The following is a 20,555-nucleotide window of genomic DNA, read 5'->3' as shown; positions in this document are numbered from 1 at the left end:
GTTGTAATAACTGCATTCATCATACTTTCATTTTAATCTACATTGATCAGCTTGCCAGTAACTGTTCAGTTTGTCCAAGGCCTTTGAAAGGACATCAGCCAGAAATTTACAATGAGCAGGCCTGTTACAGGTCTGGGCTCAAAACTGTGTCATGAACTTATATTCAAAGTTAGTGGCTCATCAGCATTTTGTCAAACATTGGAGAACTTTTATCAGTACTGAACGGCAAAACAGCAGATCAAACCAGGAGGAGCTACTGAAAATAGGGAATTCTTGAGAAAAAAAAATCCAGTTAGGATTTAATCTCATTTCCAACCACTGTACTTTGCCTTTAAGTTACTAGCGCCCTGCAAGAAAATCTGACCATCTGTGGCAAATAAAAATACACCAACTCCCAGCCGTACCTTTTTCAGCTTTTCAGCATAATCTGCCGCTGCCTCTTCTACAGATAGCGAAGGATTGATAACAACTATTTGGTCATCAGGTATAGCAATTTTAGAAAGGAGGTATGTCTGAAAGAAAGTACAAATCGTATTACAGAATGACAAAAGTAACTATGGTCATGCTTACTTATATTTTTTGCTCTGCTTTCACACAGACACAAAAAACAGGTTGGAATTGAGATGAGACTCTCATAGAAAGGAGAGGTTGCTGTTTAGGAGGACAAATTGAGGGGGGAGGGGAATAGAAGGCATCTACTGCATTATCATTATACTCCCCAAAAACCATCCTAGTGAACAGAAGGACCCTTTAAGAATGGGAAAAGAATGTTGCAGGGATTGAAATCGGATGAAATAGATAGGGGATAAATTTCCATTCTATGCAATCTCATAGAATCTGTTTCCTCTGGCAGAATAAGAGCAGGATCAAATCTATGAAATCAAATCTATGACATGCACTTCTTCCTATTTCGCTTTCTTTTTTCGCTATAATTGTAAGCTCCGTGCAACTTGGGTTTGATTGTTTTTTTCCTCCTGCTTGTAAGTGCCATGATTCTTACTCGTGTAATAAAAATAAGAAAATAAACACCCCACAAATGAACTTTCCATTGCTGTATTTCCACGCTAGCATATATTTCCCTTGTGCAACTGTGATCTTCCATGTAGCAGTTAAAGATATAAGACTCCTATCAAGAAAAAAAAAGGTAACTTTGTCATGGTCATTACAGGCAGTCTTTGACTTACAACAGTTCACTTAGTGACCGTTAGAAATTACAAAGGCACTAAAAAGTGACTTATGACCATTTTTCACATTTACAACCGTTACAGCATAGTCACATGATCAAATTTCAGATACTTGGCAACTGACTCATATTTATGATGGTTGCAGTGTTCTGGGTGATGTGATCATCTTTTGTAACCTTCTGACAAATAAAGTCAATGGGGAAGCCAGATTCACTTAGCAACCATGTTTCTCACTTAACAACTGCAGTGATTCACTTAACTGTGGCAAGAAAGGTTGTAAAATAGGGCAAAATTCACTTAACAAATGCTTGCTTAACAAAAGAAATTTTGGGCTCAACTGTAGTCATAAGTAGAGGACTACCTGTATTCCTAAACAGAGCTCATTTACACCTGGAGTATTGAGGTTACGGGAGGACAAGGTAAATCTTCCAGAATCTGGGAGTTTCTCCTTCGGCAAATGATTTGGTCCAATTGTTAGATTACAAAAGAACAGGAATGATTTCTTACTTTTCCACAAAAGTAGACAGAATGTAAACTAACACACCATCTGCCCATTGATCAATATGTTTGACAGTCAATTGAATCCCCGTCTGACAAAAAGATTCTAGGCTGTTTAGATTGCAACCTAATATTAAATATGCACATTTTTAATGTGAGCATCCATACACTAAATTGCTATAGTTTAAACAGGTATTCCTGCTATGTAAATTTAATACCCATAAGCAAACTACAGAGTTTTTACTTAAAAAGAAGAAGTGGCCCAGGCAGACAAACGGAAGTCATCCCACCCTAAAAAAAATTAAGCAACAAGCTACAGACACTTGTTTTCCAATACAGATTCACAGGCAGATTTCATACAGCTCCACGCATGGCTTGGGTTTTAGGGTATGAAACGACACAGGCTCATATTAATCTGCTCCAGCTTTTTGTAGCGAAAAGCAGCAAATATGGTTGCTGAGGGGGGGCGTCACAGATAGGATGCTGAACAAAGGAGATTTCAGTCTGGCTCCGCAAGGCGTTTGCAGCACCAAAGGGGAAAAAAAAGAGTTATTTTTTTTGGGGGGGTGTGTGTGAAGCAGTGTGGACAGGTATCGCAATCCGCGGGGACTGCAGGTGGAAAAAAATGGAAGATCAAAGCCTAAAGCAGCCACCAGCCCATCCCTCCTGCAGTCTCAGGTTTACCGGCATCACCCGAGGGAGTTCACGCCCAGCCTTCCTGGCCGGGAAGAAGAGCCGCGGCCAAGGAAACACGCCCCCCCCACCGCCCCGCCCCAGGGATCAGCCCCAGCACCCACCCCGACCCTCCTTGAGGCCCCCCTCGCCCCTCCTGGAGAGACACCTTGTAGGCACCGAAGTTGCTCTCGGGGTCGTTCAGCGGGACCCGCCGCTCGTCCACGAAGGCCAGGAGCCACCGGGCAGGGCAGGCAGCGGCCGCGGGCAGCTCCTGAGCCAAGATCCGCACTAGGCTTCCACCTGACAGGCCCAGGGAGAAGCGCCCACCCGGGCCGGACTGAGCTTCCCGCTGCGCTACCAGCTGGGCCAGCGCCGAGCCCAGCTCCTGCGGCGAAGGGAAGACCGAGATTTGGGGAGGCGGCGACGCTGCAGCGGCCGGAGCGCGCCGTGGCACCGAAGAGCCGGGCATGGCGAGTGAGGTGAGGCGGCAGCTGAGAGGAGGAACGAAAAAACCCGGCAGCGAAGCCGAGAGGGACCCATGGTGAGCAGGCGAGCAAGCCCGGGCGGAAGCGACCGCAGTCGTCAATGGCACGCGGGCGGAAACGCTCTTCTTTGAAGGAGGAGTTAAAGGGCAAAAGCGGCGGAAACATATGCAAGAAGCCACCGGAAGCCCGTGAAGCCGGCACTCCCCCTATATTTATTGGCAGGCGGAATTCTTACATACTGCAGAGAACACGAAAATAGAAGTTGCAATGGACCCAAAGAGTTTCGTTTGGCTGCATTACGAAATGAAATAGTGGATTAAAGTTGAGGCCATATTGGAGTTCCTTTGAGTTTTCTTCATTAGAGGTCTAATGTGGGGCGGGAAATCAAGGATGAAAGGCAAAGACGGTAAGAAAGGGGGATTTATTTCATAAGGTTTATAATAAGACTCTCTCTCTTAGCTTTCCTGAGAACTCTGTAAGGTTGAATAGGGCTGACAGGTGGCCCCAAATTGGGCCTGAACCTAGGTGGGCCTGTCTTTACTGGCCAACACCTTAACCATTGCACCAAAGCCAATGTCCTGGAATTGGTAGGAGGGTTTTCTTATTTTAATTTGGTAACGTTCAGGTCTTTGATTAACCGGGTCGAATAGAAACACTAGCATTTTCCAAATATTGTCACTTTGGGCACCAGCTATTCAAAATCAAAATTTTGAAGGGTTTTTTTTTTTTAAGATTATCTTGTAGCTAGCTTTTAACTCAGACTGACTGAATTAATTATTAAAGCCATTTCATTAGGAATAATTTATCATAACAAGAAACATCAGGCTATGATTTTGAAGGCTCTAGTATCTTCTGAAATTTATCTTCAAGCCTATTGTGTTGTTAAATTTTAGCTTGTCATCTGTTTATGGTTCAGGATATTGGTAAAATCCAAAACTGGGTTGAGTAAACTAGTTTACTTAATCTTCGTAAATGGGCAATGTATATAGCCTGTGTTTGAAACAGCAGTTCCATAATAACAGCCTCATCAGGCAGCACAGAAAATTTAGGGTGACTCTGATGTGAAGTTGACATGTTTAGTAGAAGAAAGCATACATTTCCTGAGCAAGCAAAGTTAGCATACCGCAAAACCATACTGAGGTGAAATGCAAATTAGCTGTGCCATTTTGTTTAGTTAGAGTTTGCCTCCAGTTAACAAACTTCAGAGATTAGATATTGCCATATTACTTGGATTGAATAGGAAACATACTTGTAAATGCCCTGGGAATAAAAAGAGAAAAGAAAAACAAACTGTCCCTAAACAAGATAGGTACATTTTGGAGAAACACACTATGTTGAGAAGGATTGGGAAAAGACTTTTAAAATTATAGTTCAAAGGTTTTATAAGTTTCAAGTTACACAGAATCCTATACATAAACATATACACTGAAGTAGACAACTAGTAACTTATCTGTTTTTGTGGCCCTCAGATCCCCATTTGGCTAGGATTGAAAATTGTTAAGTGTGGTTGTGTCTACTTGAAATGATAGGCCTTTGCTCTCAAGATAAGCGGGCGGAGGGGGGGAAAGAGATTTTATGTCTCTAAGTGTGGTAAATTAAATTAACATTAAAGCAATGTTAGAACCAGATTTAACAAAATAATTGAGATCAATGGGACTTGAGCGGCTCAGAAAAATGCAACATCATTTCAATCAAATCAGTCTCTTGAGGGAAGTCTAGAATAGACACGAATGCTTACTGGGTAGAAAGACTATAGAAGATCCAGTTTGACGGAAGAGTGATATGTTTTGCAAAGGTACAGCTTACGTTACAGTCATGTCTATTTTTATTTGGAAGCAAGGCTTCTTGTGTTCCAAGAAAGTTTACTTCCAAGAAGTGGGGGCTATTTAGCTCCCAACCAAAAGCTTCTGAAAGTAGATGTGAAGTCTGACTTCAGAGCTGTGATGTTTGCTTTGGGTCAACCCCTTGTACAAGTTATATTTCTTGGAACAAAACATTAATTTGGAGATGGGCATCTTGCCTTTGGGATTGCAACATGGATTGGGCTGGCAAGAAAATAGTTTTATTGCCCATCCCTGTATCAATGACCTACTGTATGGCTTGAGGTAAATCCTTTACTAAATTTATATTTTTATGCAAACTAGGGAGACATAAGAGCTATACTGAGTGGTGACTTTTTTGCTTGGCTAGTACCGTTTGGCCAGGTTAATAAAACTGACAGAACAAACAGCAGACACTTGAACATGAAATGACAAACACACGGAACATTTTCATTAACAGAATAGATATGCACATAACGCAGAAATGAGTTCTTTTAAGGTTCTTTATTCTTATAAGGTTTTTCTCAAATCAGTGTTATGTTTTGGCAATAGTGACTCCAATAACAAAATGTAACATTGCTTCAAAAAATTCAGTTAGACAATGCATGATTCGCAAAACCAGGCGCAAAATTAGTTTTTGTTTGCTTTTTTAAACAAATCTTTTTCTCCAGATCAGATCAGTTAGCTGTAGGTAATGTTTATTTATGCAACAACTAATACATCTTATGTTCATAACAAAATTGTTAACTTGTTTTAACTCGTTCTGAAGAGAAGTTGGAAAAGGCACATTCTGGGTCTTATAATTAATTAAAAAAGGGAAACAGATGACTCCCATGGCTTCTAAACTTATTTATCAATTGCCTGGCTAGAACAATACTTGGCGTACAGTACTCAGAAATATAAAATAACATTGTTCTGTACATGTCTTTGTAAAATACTCTTAGATGAAATTCTATTTCTGCCAAAGAGAAAAATATCAAGGAAAATTAATTTGATCTTAAGTGATTCAGGGTACCTGAAACATTTTATTCACAATCATATATCAGGCCAGTAGTGTATACATTGGTAACAGAATATTTCCATATCACTGTGTCCCAAGAATTACAGCTTCTTTGAACAGGCAGGCAGTCAAAATTCAAGCAGTCCATTTGTATCGTCTTTATACAAATTCTTAGTGCCATCTACCCAAATGGCACTAATGAAGCAAAGTTATGAATGTCCAAATCAGATATTGCTGGAAGATCAGTGTGAGAAATGTGTTGCAAATGGTCTTTGATGAGCTGACATGCTTCCTATGCTGGTCACAAGAAATGAGTAAGTCCAAAGACTGAACAGCATCAGACATCCACTCCTTTCAGGGTTTAATGGAACTGTTTTTTTCAAGATTCTGGAGCAGTCAAATAATTATTTGAAATATCCCATTCCTCCAAACTAACGTTCGTTTTAAATAAGATGATTTAAAATAGATTAAAAGAACATACATCAATTATTTTCCCACAGGGTATAGTCTGTAACGGCCAATTGATATGCTGTAGGTAAGTGGAATTTGAAGTACCACAATATCCTTCTGCTAAAAGAGCATCCAGAGAACATTTCAAGAAGAGTTTCCGAACCAACTTATTTTCAATATACTTATATATCGTTTTAAAAAAATAATACTGTTATTTCATCTGATTAGTTCTGTTTCTGGTTTTTCTATTCAACATCAAGTTTCTACACATAAAACTGTTGCATTTTGACAGTCAGTTCCTTAAAGCTACAAATAAAGTTACAAAGAAACAATGGGAGGAACTCTAAATTTGTATGTTTGGAACCTGAAAAGTCTAAAGCAACTGAAGTCTTTATCCCAAACAATTATTCTCTGTTTTAACAATGAAATATAGCCAACTAACACAGAAGAAAATAATTTGATCAGTTTTGCTACAACAGGTTTAGTCATCCCTGGCATATTGAGGACATTTAATAATGCAGATCAGAAATCATTCTCATTTTCATATGGAATTCCCTATCACAATAGTTATTAAGGAAGAAAAAGGCCTTTCTAAAAATTGAACAATACAAAAAGAGTTCTGGAAATGGTTAATGTGCTTTTTTTTTTAAAAAAAAAAAAAGGAAGGAAGGAAAACCATCTTGCTCTCACATCATAGTGGGGTTTTTCCCTGTTGCATATTAAAATCTTGTTTTGCTTATTTATTCAAGTCTATTTCTCTACCAAAACAAGACCTTTCGACATCAGGATCTTTATGCGTCTTCTCACCAATTAAATCAAAGAGACATTTTTCCAGTTTGGATCCTCTCAAAAATGCACTCATCTATTGGTAGGTACTTGCCAAGTTTCACATCCAAAAAGTATAACCGATCCGACATCTGGTGTGGATTGTAGCCTTCCCTTTGTAAACGGGTCTTCTGAATCTTGAAAGTGCCTAGTGGAAAAAGAAAGAAGACAGAAACAGATTGTTGACAATGACATGCAAAAAGAGGCAAGGCAAGGGAGGTCTAGCTCTAGGACAACTCGCCACAGCCAACTTGCTGAGGGACAATTCAATGCTAAATTAATTGTTTCATTCAGTTGCTTTTACAGGTGTCCACGCTTTCATTGAAATTATTGTAACTTTTGCATTTCTGGATTGACTTTCTTTTTATTATGATTATTATTGGCCACGGTTCCACTGAAATTAATTTAACTTTTGTACTTAGTGAATTGTCCCGCGGCAAGGTGGCCGTAGAGACTTGGCTGTGGCGAGTTTTGTCCCATTCTGAAGCAAGGAGTAGCACTTAGTACAAAGACAAGGATCAGACTGAAGATGTTTTATTTGAAAAACAAGGCTATAGGAATAGCACTTAAGACTTATGTACCACCCATAATGCTTTACAGCACTATCTGAGCTGTTTACAATGTCTGCATATTGCCCCCAACAATCTGGGCCCTCATTTTGCCAAATTTGGAAGGCTGAGTCAACCTTGAGCCTCGTCAGAATCAAACACCAGGCTCTGGGCAGAGTCAGCTTGCAATACTGCATTCTAACTGCTGAGCCACCAGGGTTCATTATCAAAACATATCGCTGTGAATTCCAGTCACAACTCAAAACTGAGCAAAATTCAGAGGAAGATTACTTCTGTGAGGTAAGAATGACTACCTCCTGACAAAGGTTTTTCTCCTGCTAAGAAGAGGAATTAAAAAAGAAGGGTTGGGAAAAGGAGATGAACATCTGCAATGCAAAATGCGGTATCTTAGTCATTTGGCCACTACAGTACAACTGAAAAGGACTGGTTTGGACTATAGGCCCATAGCCATTCTTACAAAGAAGCTGGGGTGTATTTGGTTGGAGAACTCCCATCTCATACATAACAAACGATTCATGTTTTTAATGTTTATCTCCAAAATAAAATAATGTCTGTTTGTACAGTTACTTTAGATCAGTTACTTTAGCAAAGAAAGAAAGGGAATGCTTGTTTAGACTGCACAAAGTTATTTGTTAGAAACTGGAGGATAACTTAAATCTCACTGGTGGACCTCCTCTTCCAAGAGATTCCCAGTCAAAGAATTATGAAATGCTGCCATCAGACAGTGAGCTCATACCCTTGTTTGTCTAACTGAGGAGTTTTTTGCCCTCCCTTCATCCCAGCTCTCAAAAAATCAAAAGTGCTTTGAATCTTCTCGTCCAAAGCCCAGAACAACAAACCTAATGCCAGTTCACAAAAGGTGACTATGTAATTGCATGATCTTTCATGTGGACAAGCCCTTACAATTCCTTTAAAAAAAACAATTAAACCAAATGTCTGAGTTTATTAAGAAATGGAGGGAATACAGGAACGTGACATTCACACACACAAAGATTAGCTAAACCTGCTCTTGAATATCAGGGCACGTTTCATGTTCACTGCAGATCAGATAATCTGGACGTTCTATCTGAATATTGTTAGGCAGACTCTCCTTTTTTCCCTCTCATATGTCTAGAGTACCACCTTCAGTTTAAAAGAATATGGAAGATAATTGAAAGACAACCTCTTTGTGGAGTCTAGTGCTTTGTCCAATCAAGGAAAATACTCCATCTCTGATATCACCAGACTATCTAGTAAAGTAGGAAGTTATCTACTTTGGAACACACGTTTCTGACTTCCTTCAAGGTTTATTTCAAAGACAGGTACAGAGCAAAACAATTAATGTTTAGAAGTAAAAGAGAAAGGTTGGCCATAAAACACATGCTAAAAGATAGCTACGGTGGTAATAATAGAATAATAATAGATCCCCCCTCTCCCTCCCCTCATCTTGCTCCCTCCCCTCCCATCTTTTAATTATAATTTTGTATTCTTATTATGATTTTATCACTTTTAATATTGTAAACCACCCAGAATCACCTTGTGGCGACATGGACAGCAAATAGATTTAATAAAAATAAATACTCTATTAAACCTTTTTAGTATCTATTATATATCCCACCTTGGTCCTTTAATTTAAACTTAGGCACCTTTTTCAGTCTGTATTACCTGTGGTGTCAACCTGTGGCAGAAATCGGAGGAAGATAGGCCGTGCATATGGAGGTAATGCTTTCTGTATCTCCAAATACAGAATGTTAGGATTCAGTTTTGCTTTTGGGTCAGCAATAGCTGCCATTCCAGCCTTGCCTTCTACTCCTAAAATTGAAAAAAGGAAATAAGCAAAATTATATCAAATTTTTATTATGGTCACAGACCAGCATAAAGCAAAATGATAACGACTGCCCACTCTAACAGGTACATTTTCACAAAGAAGCCATTGGCAGCCAACTAATGCACAGCTGGAGATCCAATCCAGATGTGCACCCCAGCTCCACAGCTAAAGAGCCTAGCTGCAGAGAATAAGCACTGGAGGGACTTTGCTTTTCTCCTTTTTCTAAATAACTCTCTTCCATTTGTCAGTGGATCTGTGACTGCAACAGGAAGACCTATTTGACTAACACCAGCCAGCTATTGCAGCAACCATATATCAAATGATTTTAATAGGCTGCAAATATTTATTGCAACTTGTTTCTTCACCCTCTTTTTCCTGCCTCACTTCCCTTTTGTATTCTCTTACCAAAGTTCTTACTTGGTAAACCACCACAGAAGATTCTGGGTCTTCCATTTGTGCATGGCACCTGTTCCCCATTAGCGCAGTGCACTAATATTTAATTTATATGATGAGACTCAGTGGCTAGAAAGTGGGATAAATGTATAATAACTCAGCCAATTACATCAAATAATTCACCTAAGCTGTTTCCTGTCATACATTCTCCATGTGGAAGGTTGAAGCAACTTTGCAAAACAAAACAAACAAATCCTCTATGTTGCTTTTTGCTCTAAGACCAAAAGTAATAACTATTTGTTCAAACAAGTGAGCTAACACAGAAGAGGCATCTCAAGGAGCAATAGATGCTGTTGACACAGCAAAGTAAAACACCTTGCCATTAAACAGAAGAGGATCAACTTCTCATTCTACTAAGGGTCATTTTTGCCTGTTTTACATCTGTTCAGACAGCTGCTTTTGCTTAAGTCTCAGAATGAATACCACTGGAAAATAACTGGACTTCCTGCAATATATCTGTCGTCGTAACAGCTTGTACCCTTAACTCTCTATTACTCTATGGCTACTGTTCCAGATTTTTTCAGCCCTTACATACATATAAATTAATGATTTTCAGTGTTACGATAGGTGTATGTTTTGAGCTGCCTTTGTTGTTTTTTATTATACAGTATCTCCCATCTCCAAACCCAACAGTATCCACTGATTTTGAACTTGACAGACTTGCTTGCTGAGTTTTTAAATTCTAAATTACCTGGTACCTCTACCCCATAAACGGCCACATCTGTCTTGCTGAGAATATGGCTGAGGATTCCCTCAACTTCTGTGGTGGAAACGTTCTCCCCACGCCAGCGGAATGTATCCCCACTGCGGTCTTTGAAGTACATATAGCCGAGATCATCCATCACTAGGACATCTCCTGCAGGAAGAATAGGATTTCAGTATGTATCGCGAAGCCTGTGCTTCTGCCAAACTGTATCTTCCAGCTGGGAGTTCAACCAATGAGGGTAAAGGTAAACGTTTCTCTGTCCAGTTGTGTCCAACTCTAGAGCGCGGTGCTCATCTCCATTTCTTCCCTGGGGGAGCCAGCATTGTCCAAGACATTTTCTGTGGTCATGTGACCAGCATGGCTATATGCCAAAAGAGCACGGAATATACTGTTACCTTCCCACCATAGTGATACCTGTGAGCCTATTCATTTGCATGCTTTCAAACTGCTAGGAGGGCAGGAACTGGGGCAAGAACGGGAGCTCGCCCCATTGCGCGGCGCTTGGGTCTCGAACACGGGCTGTCAGCTTTCCAGTTGAAAAGCTCAGTATCTTTAACCGCTGAGCCATCGCGCCCCCTTCAACAAATGAGGACTAGAATACAATAAGCATATTGTTTCCCAATTACCGATACAACACATGGATCAAGAACAAACATGGAAAAATGGTTCGGTAAATGGGAGAGAAAGACCATCCACATTATACCTAAACTATCTCCCAGGAATGATGGCCAGAACCAAATCAAGAAACTCCTTGTAGAAGAACAACCTCCATCCATACTGGAAAGTAATTCTATTCATCCCCAAACAGAGCAAAATCAATAATGTTGATAAATAAACTTAGGCAATAAAAGTGTTTTATTTGCACTGCATTGTGCTTTTAAGCCATTGTCAATGGTTTTAAGTTAAAGTAAGTGAACAAACAGTATTGGGATGTTTACAAAATACTGCTTCCCTGAATCATCATGCATAAGAAGCAACAACTTTGGATTCATCGTAGCATTAAGTGATTTTATTCAGGTTCAGATATTATTTCTTCTAAATACGACCACAGGTCTATGCTTAAGGAAGAATTTCAAATATCTGAATATGTCTTTAATTTCTGAGGAACTTAGATACTACATCAGTGATGGCGAACCTATGGCATGCGTGCCAGAGGCGGCACTCAGAGCCTTCTCTGTGGGCACACCTGCCAATGCCACCAGCATCTTGCACAGGTCCATTAGGCTGCTGCCGGTGCCCAGAGCAACAGCCCCACCCAGCACAAAGGCGAAGCGGCTGGCTAGCAAGCTGGAGTAGAGGTAGTAGAGAGCACTCTCCCATGCACTCGCTGGCCTCTGTGTGCGGGGGCCGATGGTGTCAGGCAGCAGCCGCTCCTGCCTCGCCTTGCCCTGCAGCAATGGCACCCCTACCCCACTCTGCAGGAAAAGCCTCCTGCCCACCACCCCACCCACAAGACCCCCTGGATCTCCCCCAATCCTGCCCAGCCCCCACAGGCGTCCCCCCCATGAGCAACATCAAGGTGGCCACGCCCACTGAAGCCATGCCCACCACAGCCACACCCACCCAGTAGGCCATGCCCCCCGCTGCCCCCCTGAGGGCACCACAATGCTGATGCGGCCCTGGCACTTTGCGATAAATAAGTGGGTTTTGGGTTGCGGTTTGGGCACTCGGTCTCTAAAAGGTTCGCCATCACTGTACTACATAATTTTGTAAGTTTGACTATAATATATGAATAATTCAAAATTACAAAATTATCCTTCTAGAACACAAAGGGACCAAGACAACTGCATGAAGAATACCTGTAAGATAAGCCTGATCTCCTTTTTGGAAGACATTATAAGCTATTTTCTTGTTAGTTGCATTCTGATTGACATAGCCATCAAATCTCCGCAAGGGGTCTTCTTGGTTTATCCTGCCCACAAGAAGTCCGGGTTCTCCTAAATAAAGGAAGAATTTAAAAAAAAAATAATATATTCTGTGTTACAGCATTATGGATACCTGGATGGATTCTTTATATTTGCTATTACCTTAGGCACAACATTGCAACAAAAATTGAGACACAAATATTACAATTTACTTCTTTTCATCTAGCAGTTCTATAACTGATCTGATTAAGAATCTTACCGAATAGTCATTTCATTTAAATTTTGTCTCTTACTATCCTAACGCATCTTTAAGTCTTCTGCAGCAATACTCTAGCTGAAAATTGCAGGACTGAAATAAATGCTGGATTTTTTTAAAAGTGCATACTCAATATAAAATGTTATTTGATTCCATTATAAAGTAAGATTTTTTAAAAGGATTGTGTATTTGTATTTTCAAACTCATCCTCTCCTAAATATATATTTCTAAATGTGTCTTGCCCCTAAAGTACATTCTCTTGTAATGGTTGCTTTTGAGCTCCCCTCTCCCCCCCAAAAAAAAGAACTAAAAAGAAAGTTATATTCTGAATCTCAATTGGTCAAGGAAATTCAAATCAAGACCCATCTACTTCAAATGCAGCCCAAACAAAATTCATGAGTATCTGTAATCTGTAAATCAAAGTACAGATGACATATATAACCTGTAATTAACTAATTTGCTAAGCTGAATCGCTGGCTATGTATCGTAACCTTTTCTTTAGTATTTTTCTTAATTTAATTGCTTTTATCCTTTCTATATGATACTGTGTTTTCCATGTCTACTCAGCCTGTCTTCTTTAGGCCTCTCTTAAATATATATATATTTAATTCTTTTTTTTTTCTCTTCAAATATCAGTGATTAACTTTGTTATTTCACAAGTTTCCATTTGTCATTTGCTTTACTTCATTTACACATTTGCTTACCTACTTATCTGCCACCTTTCAACTATTCAGATTGTGGAGATAGTTTTAAAACACGATTAAATATTGTTCATGGCGAATGGGCAAAAGGCTTTGTACTCTTGAACATCGATGCTTTTTCATCTCCTGTCTTTATAATGGCATACAGATAGTCCTCGTTTAACAACCTTCAGCAACCATTCGTTTAACAACATTCAGCAACCAAAATTACAACTATTATGGGATCATGATCTGGGAGTTTAGTGAGTGGCTTGCAGTAACAATGTTGCAGTGTCTGGGGTCACAAATATTAATTGCCATTCGCAACCTTCACAAGCAAAGTCAATGGGAGAAGCCAGCAGGAGGTTGCAAACAGTGACCATGGGGTGTCATGCTTAACAACTGTATGGAACTTGCTTAATAATAGCCACTAGAAGTGCAGGAACTGCCTTCACTAAGTGATGTGTTAATGTGACATCACACTTCACAACCACATCACTTGATGAGAGCAATTCCAGTGCCAATTACTATTGTCCAGCAAGGACTACTTGTATTTGCCTAAGAAGCAGATCAAAAAGTCGCCTCTCCGGTCCTGTAAATTCTCCTGCCCTTGATTAATTTGGGCACAATAATAATAAACAATATCCAGACCAGCGATACTCCTGGACAATTGGCATTGTGTAGGAACCTCTATTCTCCAAGTCACAATTAAGGCATTTTCAGACTTACTTACCTGGTTGACAGGAGATACAAAGTCCATTTGTGCCACGTATTAGCTCCATGGTATCCTCATTAACTTTCACCAAGCGGATAGGATATACATTTGGCAAAATCCGGCTATGGAAGCCACAGGCTCCCACCTGTCAAGAGTAAAAAAATTAAAACAAAGGAGGCCTCCAAAAGCTGCATACATTTCTCTAAGGAGGTTTATTTACTAGGAAAATATTCTGTGAATTTCCAAGCTCTACAAAATGGTGAGATTGACTTGAGGGGACCAAGCAAACAAGAACATTGGGACTGGCCCATTCCACTTGCGCTGGCAGAAAAGGGCATCCTGCAGACCCCATCGGTCAAGGAATTCTGGCCTGCAGAGTCCAGGAGAAGGAACTTTTCTGCCATGGTTCCTGTCTTCTGGAACATCAGGTCCCTTGAGGTGAGATCTGCTCCTACCCTCTTGGCCTTCTGCAAGAGCCTCAAAACCTGGCTCTACCAATTGGCCTGTGGCTCTGATGGGGACATTCCGTGTTGGAGGTAGATTAGCAAAAGATTATGCCTTCACCTAGTAGTATTGTGTTTTTTTTTAACATTTCATCTCTGTTCATTTTAATATTGAATGTTTTAATAGTTTGTACCTTTGTTTTTATGACGCTGTAAACCACCCAGATGCTCAATAGTGAGATGGGCAGCATATACATTAATTTATTGAATTTATATGCTGCCCATCTCACTATTGAACATCTTAAATAATACAATTAGAAGGTTAAAAATATTAAAACACTGGGCATTAACATTAACAGCAAAGTAGGTAAAAAGAACCAATGTTGTAAAAGGGGTGGAAGTGGAATCTCCATCTAATCTACTAGCCATCTCCAGAATGGGATGCCCTCATTGGGGCCCCATGTTAGCCTGCTCAGGTTCTTGGCAATTTGTATTTAAAATCCAGGAATGGGATGTAAATTTGAAGGAGAACAATATTCATCAAAAAAGTGACGTTTTCTCCTCCTTGTATTATAAAGGGATTTGGGGAAAGACAAAAAAAAAGAACACTTTGTTTTCCATTTTCTATGTACCAATAAACCTGCAGGCTAAAGTCTCTAGTGCTCCATAGCACAGCACAGGAAAGACTTAAGGTCTGGCATGAGAAAAAAAATGATCTCCATGGTTCCTAGACTTCTAATCAGGAACATTCGTCTTAAGGGATAGAATATATTGCAACATGTTACTGCAACCCCAGTTTTTGTAGCCTGTAAATTAAACAAACATTGATAAAAGCCCACAGCATTAAAGAGAGAATGCTATTAGCAACTGGTAACAAGCAGTAGTAACTGCTTCAGGGTAGTAACTGAACCTGCCAAGAGTCAACAAATAGTTATCATATCTACAGTAATAGTGACCTTCTCTGTGAAGGGATTTGCCTACTAATCCAATCACTTCTTCAGTGACTTTAAAAACCCAGCTGTCTCCCTTCATATAGTCACAGCACTGTAGCATCTGACATCCAGCCAAGTGGTCTTAAAGGGTACGCTCCCTCATTGCAGATGGGCAGCTAGGCAGAAAATGGCACATTCCCAGGCTGCAAAAGTGAAGCTGAGAAAGCCCACATGCTACAGATTTTGCAAACGTTGCCCCGTCCTTGCATGCAGAGCTTGATAAATATATATATATATATATATATCCGAAGTATAGAAAGACAACTTCTCAATTTACCTTTCCATCTACATTAGCAATGCTACAGTTACACTCAGTAGCCCCATAGAATTCTCCAATCTGTTTGATTCGGAAGCGCTGTGTGAAGTCTTCCCAAATGGTGAGCCTCAAGCCGTTTCCAATAGCTAGCCGCACCTGGTGCTGCCTTTCTGCCTCCCGCACTGGTTGGTTCAGCAGGTATCTGCAAATCTCCCCGATATATTGGATGATCTTTGAAAAGAAAAGAAAGACACAATTTGAAAGAGTAACCTTGCAAAGTCCTGAGGAAATTGGATAACAATGCAACTTATTCAAGGTACACTGCATCTTGATCCAATTTGCTTAAGGAGTTTTTCTGGCTTAAAATGAAAAAGTAATTGCGTTTGCAAAATGCCAATAGTTCTGTTTTGTTTCTAAAGCTGATTTGTTTATATAATTAGAATACTTAGAAACATTTTAAATGTGATTAATCAAAACCAGCCGTCTGTTTAAAAAGTATTAATGAAATAGTTGCAACTCGTAGATTGAAACCACTGTTTTAGAAATAGGAAAAGATGCTTTTTCTGAGACAGAATTTGTCGATACAACCATGTATTATTTAAACATTTTCCAAACTAAATTTCTCTTCATACATAGATAACTAATGAAAGATAACATGGTTGACTATGGAATCATTAAAAAATAGTACTGCTAAATGTTCACATGAATGTATAAATGTTTGCATACTCCACTCGAAAACCACAACATAATTACAAGCTGATGTGAATGCCAAGAAGACTTTTAAAAATGCTTTTTATGTTTTTACTATTTTATTACTACAGTGAAATGTTAAGGATTATGCTATAGAGCAGGGGTTCTCAACCAAGGGTGCTTGTACCCCCTGGGGGTGCGAGACAATATTCCAGGGGGTGCAAAATCTTGGGTTTTCAATATTATAGTGTATATGCATAATTTGTTGCCGTTATTTTGAACTTTTGTAAGCGGTGCAAGAATATATCAGGAGCGTTCTAGGGATGCGGGGTATAGAAAAGGTTGGGAACCACTGCTATAGAGGATGGGCAGCTAAATAAATCTTTTTAAATAAATCACACAAGTTAATTGAACAATAAAAAGTATTATTAACCCTGTTTACTACAATCAGCCATAATAGAGTTGGATTCCAACATGTGGAAGAATCCTAACTTTTCTAAACTGCAAGAAATGTTTCCTGCTTCTTACTTAAAGGCAATCTTTTAACAACACATCAGAAAAAGCAAATTGCTCAAGAACAGCCACTCTTTTAATATAAGCTTTTTTTGTTTACTGGGTTATTGTCCAAAAAGCATGTTTAAATTTGGCTATTCACAGAGTAATTAAAGATTAAATAAAGAGTAAATAAAGGATTAAAGTACTAGAATAGAGGTTACTCTTTGTTTCAAACCTCAAAGCACAGGAAAGACAAAGTCAGTTTGGTGCCTTGAAGGGTGGCTTGCAAGATACTGAGAGGAAGCAGATTTGACTTTTTCACTTTTTAAGCTTGTGTTACCCAAAATGGCCACACTTATGAAAGGATGGCCAGTAAATCAAGGGATTTCCTATTGAAACCTTCTTTTGCCAAAAAAAAAAAAAAAAAGTAAGTTCCCAATAGGTCTGCAGAGTGAAGTATGCTACCCAAACTACAGCAACAACAAAAGCTTAATGACATATAGCCAGGAAAAGCAGATAAAACTAGGTTCATCTCCATTACAGAAAATGAAGAGGTTATTTCTCGATGCTGTGAAATTGATGGCTTCTGAGAGGCCTGTTGATCTGCTCCTGGGCCATAATCTACTGAGATTCTGGACCTTTAACTCTGCCAGTGTCCATGTCCATTAATTTGTTTCTGCGGCAGCTGCATTTAATGGATAGGTTTAGTAGCATTTACAATAAATGACTTCTGGTTATGCCTCAACTCCACTTCCTGCAATTATCTAAACAAGAAAGCTTCATAATAGCAGTGATTCAATGATGGACTAGTGATTACCCTTCCACGCACAGTTGCTATTGCTTCCAGCCTTTCTGAATCTGGTTGAGACACCAATTGGCTAGAAGCTGGACAAAAAAGTTTTGGGAGTAACCTATTAAAGTATTACATTGAACTGTAAGTGAGATATTATAAGGCAGTGATGAACTTTCCAACTGAACGGCCATGGTCTACTTTTCTTTTGCCCTGACATTTTGCCAGCACCTGTGGCTGGTCAGGGCAAAAGAAAACTAGGTTACAGCCATTCAGCCTGAAAGCACATGACTGCTTCATTGATGCCAGCTATGAAAAACTACACCACTATATTGTAAGCAAGGTAATTTCTCAGTTTGCCCACATCCCGTTACCGTTGCCTTTTCTTGGTTCTTTATTTTTCTTTTTAATGTGTGACTGTCTTGCCAAGCAGCCTTCCCCAAAGTTGCATTTGCTCCCACTTACTAACTGTGGTGCCTACAAGCAAGAGTTCAGAGATCTCCTTACTGTACACTTGTATTTCACACAGTCATCCCAGAAGCGACTGGCAGAAAATTTCTTCTTAATCACTACCGTCAGACCATGAACCACACACTGGCCGATACCCATGATGTTCCCTAAGAGACAGAAAGAGAGAGACTGTCAGCAGAGACAGTCAGCAGAGACATGCTTGCCAGGAACCCTGGGGAACATTAGCAGAGTGCCCCCTGGTAATGCCCAAGCCAACCTCCATCCTAAAAACATGCAGCCATAATACCAGCCTACCTGCTGAGTGGTACAGTGGTAGACAGTTATAGATTATGTCATCTTGGGTCACTCTGTAAGCGTAATAACCAAAAGCAGAAATTCGGTAATATCTGCAATAAAAGAAAAAAATAGGTATCAATAGAGTTGCACTTAATTGGTACTAGATAACACACAAGATTTGTGAAAATTCTTCTAGGATCAAAGGACAGTTTCATCTTGCAGAAAACCAGTGATACAAGTACTGGAATGCAGTACGACAGTGCTCAGTGTGATCAGCTGGCACCTAGACTGCAGTGCGTGGATACATCTCAGGAAGATATACAGGAGAAACTGTAGGTCCTCACTTAACAACAGCAACTGAGTCTGGAATTTACATTGTTAAAGTGATGCAGCCATAAAGATTGAGATCATGTGACTTCATCGCTTAAGCAGTGGCAAATCTTGGAAGTTGTTTTGTCATCATAAGGATTGTGGGCCATTAAGTGAGGACCTCACCTGACTGGGACTTGTGAATTCCTGCCAGTTTCCAACAAGCAATCAATGAGGGACCAGGCAGGAAGCTGCAAGCCTTAGGGAACAACAAGCCTTCCTTTAAGGGGCTCACAAGCAGGCCAACGGGGGCCCGTGAAGGTTATGGAGTGCTGCAGGATGGAGGAGGGGGTCCACTGCTGCAGCATGTGCTGCAAGGCCAGGGGTCAGGCAGCACAGTACAAATGTGGCTGGGCAAATGGTTACCTGCCCACCCAGGGCTCACACTCACCCTACTACCTGGGGGCTTCTCCTGGGAGAAAAAGTGATGGGAACGGGAATGACTTAGGACAGGGGTGTCAAACTGCCGGCACGTGGGCCGGTTTCATCATACCGAAGCCACGCCCACCCCACTGCCGGCAATGTAAAAAGAGTCGTGATACGTTGCGACACATCACATGACGTTGCAAATTTGACACCCGTGACTTAGGAGAATGACTTGTGACCTTCCTCACTAGCTTTCCCATTGATTTTGCTTGTGGGAAGTTGGCAGGGAAGGTCGCTAAATGAGTGGTTGTTAACTGAGAATACCTGTACACTCAACTCAATTACACGAAGACGATGGGAAGATTATTTTAGCTCTCAAGTCATCCAAACTGATTTTGCAAAGTAGAGGGGAAAGGTTGATTTAAAGAACTCTTTCTTCATGAGTAACTCTTAAATTATTATTTAATTAAATCTTCTCTTTGTCATTTTAACTCTTCATCTATTTGCTTTGCTATTGTTTGTTCAATTAGCCCTTATCTGTTCCTCTCTGTGTAAAGAAATACAGAGCCGAACCAGATCCTGTGAACAGAACAAACGCTATCAAGCCTCTTTCCCAAGAAAGTTGCAGTTGTACTTTTACAATGCAACTGCAGTTTTTTCCTGTATCCTCCAGTGTCCCCCACTATGAGTGAACAATTTTTTTACATTTATATATATATTTTTCCTTCAGGAGCTCATGGCTGCATATTAGTGCGATGCATGTTTCAGAAATGATTAGGAAAATTAGATTTCGTGTGAACATAGCATCTCTAGTATTCATTAAAGCTGATCCTTCTTTTTTAGGCTCTTGGAGAAATTTTGAGAGTGATCATTATTATGACTCTCAAAGCAGCCACACTATTTTTTTTAAGTCTATGCAGAAGCCCGGGGGGGGGGAAGCTGCAGCATTAATGAATAGCATAGAGGTGATGTGCTCATGCTTATGTGAGGTTTGAAATGTTCCTTTAAAATTATTGTTGAATATTGCTGAATGTATAATCCTTGCCACTTTTTCTATCACCTTAAAAACCTGTGAAAAAGTTGGACTAAGAAACAGCTATACTTCCAATGAGTACTCGATAAGATAGAAAAATCTTACTCGATAAGATAGAAAAATCTTACTCGATAAGATAGAAAAATGTGGGTTACGACAGCATCACCACCAGATGGATTCGTAGCTGGCTGACCGGCCATACTCAGCATGTGGTCCTCAATGGAACCGCATCTACATGGAGGGAAATGTGTAGTGGGGTGCCCCAGGGCTCTGTTCTAGGCCCAGTGCTCTTCAACATCAATGATTTGGATGAGGGGATAGATGGGGAACTCATCAAATTTGCGGATGACACCAAGCTGGCAGGAATAGCCAACACTCCAGAAGAC

At 40.1% G+C, this 20,555-nt stretch overlaps 2 protein-coding genes across 2 annotated transcripts in view; both read right to left on the bottom strand.

The window, feature by feature from the left end:
* PGLS (6-phosphogluconolactonase) overlaps nt 1-2,826 on the bottom strand; it is a 7,092-nt gene extending 4,266 nt beyond the window's left edge. The window contains exons 1-2 of the mRNA XM_015815724.1: nt 2,524-2,826; nt 389-512 (exon numbers count right to left, since the gene is read on the bottom strand). Of these exons, the coding sequence (XP_015671210.1) occupies nt 389-512; nt 2,524-2,826 (427 nt within the window). The remainder of the gene's footprint in view (nt 1-388; nt 513-2,523) is intronic.
* A 3,951-nt stretch (nt 2,827-6,777) lies between these two features.
* SLC27A1 (solute carrier family 27 member 1) overlaps nt 6,778-20,555 on the bottom strand; it is a 32,678-nt gene continuing 18,900 nt past the window's right edge. The window contains exons 6-13 of the mRNA XM_015815723.1: nt 18,420-18,511; nt 18,162-18,271; nt 15,701-15,910; nt 14,007-14,133; nt 12,272-12,409; nt 10,458-10,622; nt 9,151-9,297; nt 6,778-7,085 (exon numbers count right to left, since the gene is read on the bottom strand). Coding sequence (XP_015671209.1) covers nt 6,928-7,085; nt 9,151-9,297; nt 10,458-10,622; nt 12,272-12,409; nt 14,007-14,133; nt 15,701-15,910; nt 18,162-18,271; nt 18,420-18,511 — 1,147 coding nt within the window. The 3' untranslated portion in view covers nt 6,778-6,927. The remainder of the gene's footprint in view (nt 7,086-9,150; nt 9,298-10,457; nt 10,623-12,271; nt 12,410-14,006; nt 14,134-15,700; nt 15,911-18,161; nt 18,272-18,419; nt 18,512-20,555) is intronic.

Source organism: Protobothrops mucrosquamatus, unplaced genomic scaffold (assembly GCF_001527695.2).
Source record: "Protobothrops mucrosquamatus isolate PMUCROS unplaced genomic scaffold, P.Mucros_1.0 scaffold370, whole genome shotgun sequence".
NCBI lineage: Eukaryota > Metazoa > Chordata > Lepidosauria > Squamata > Viperidae > Protobothrops > Protobothrops mucrosquamatus.
This window is presented reverse-complemented; position numbering and strand designations above follow the sequence as displayed.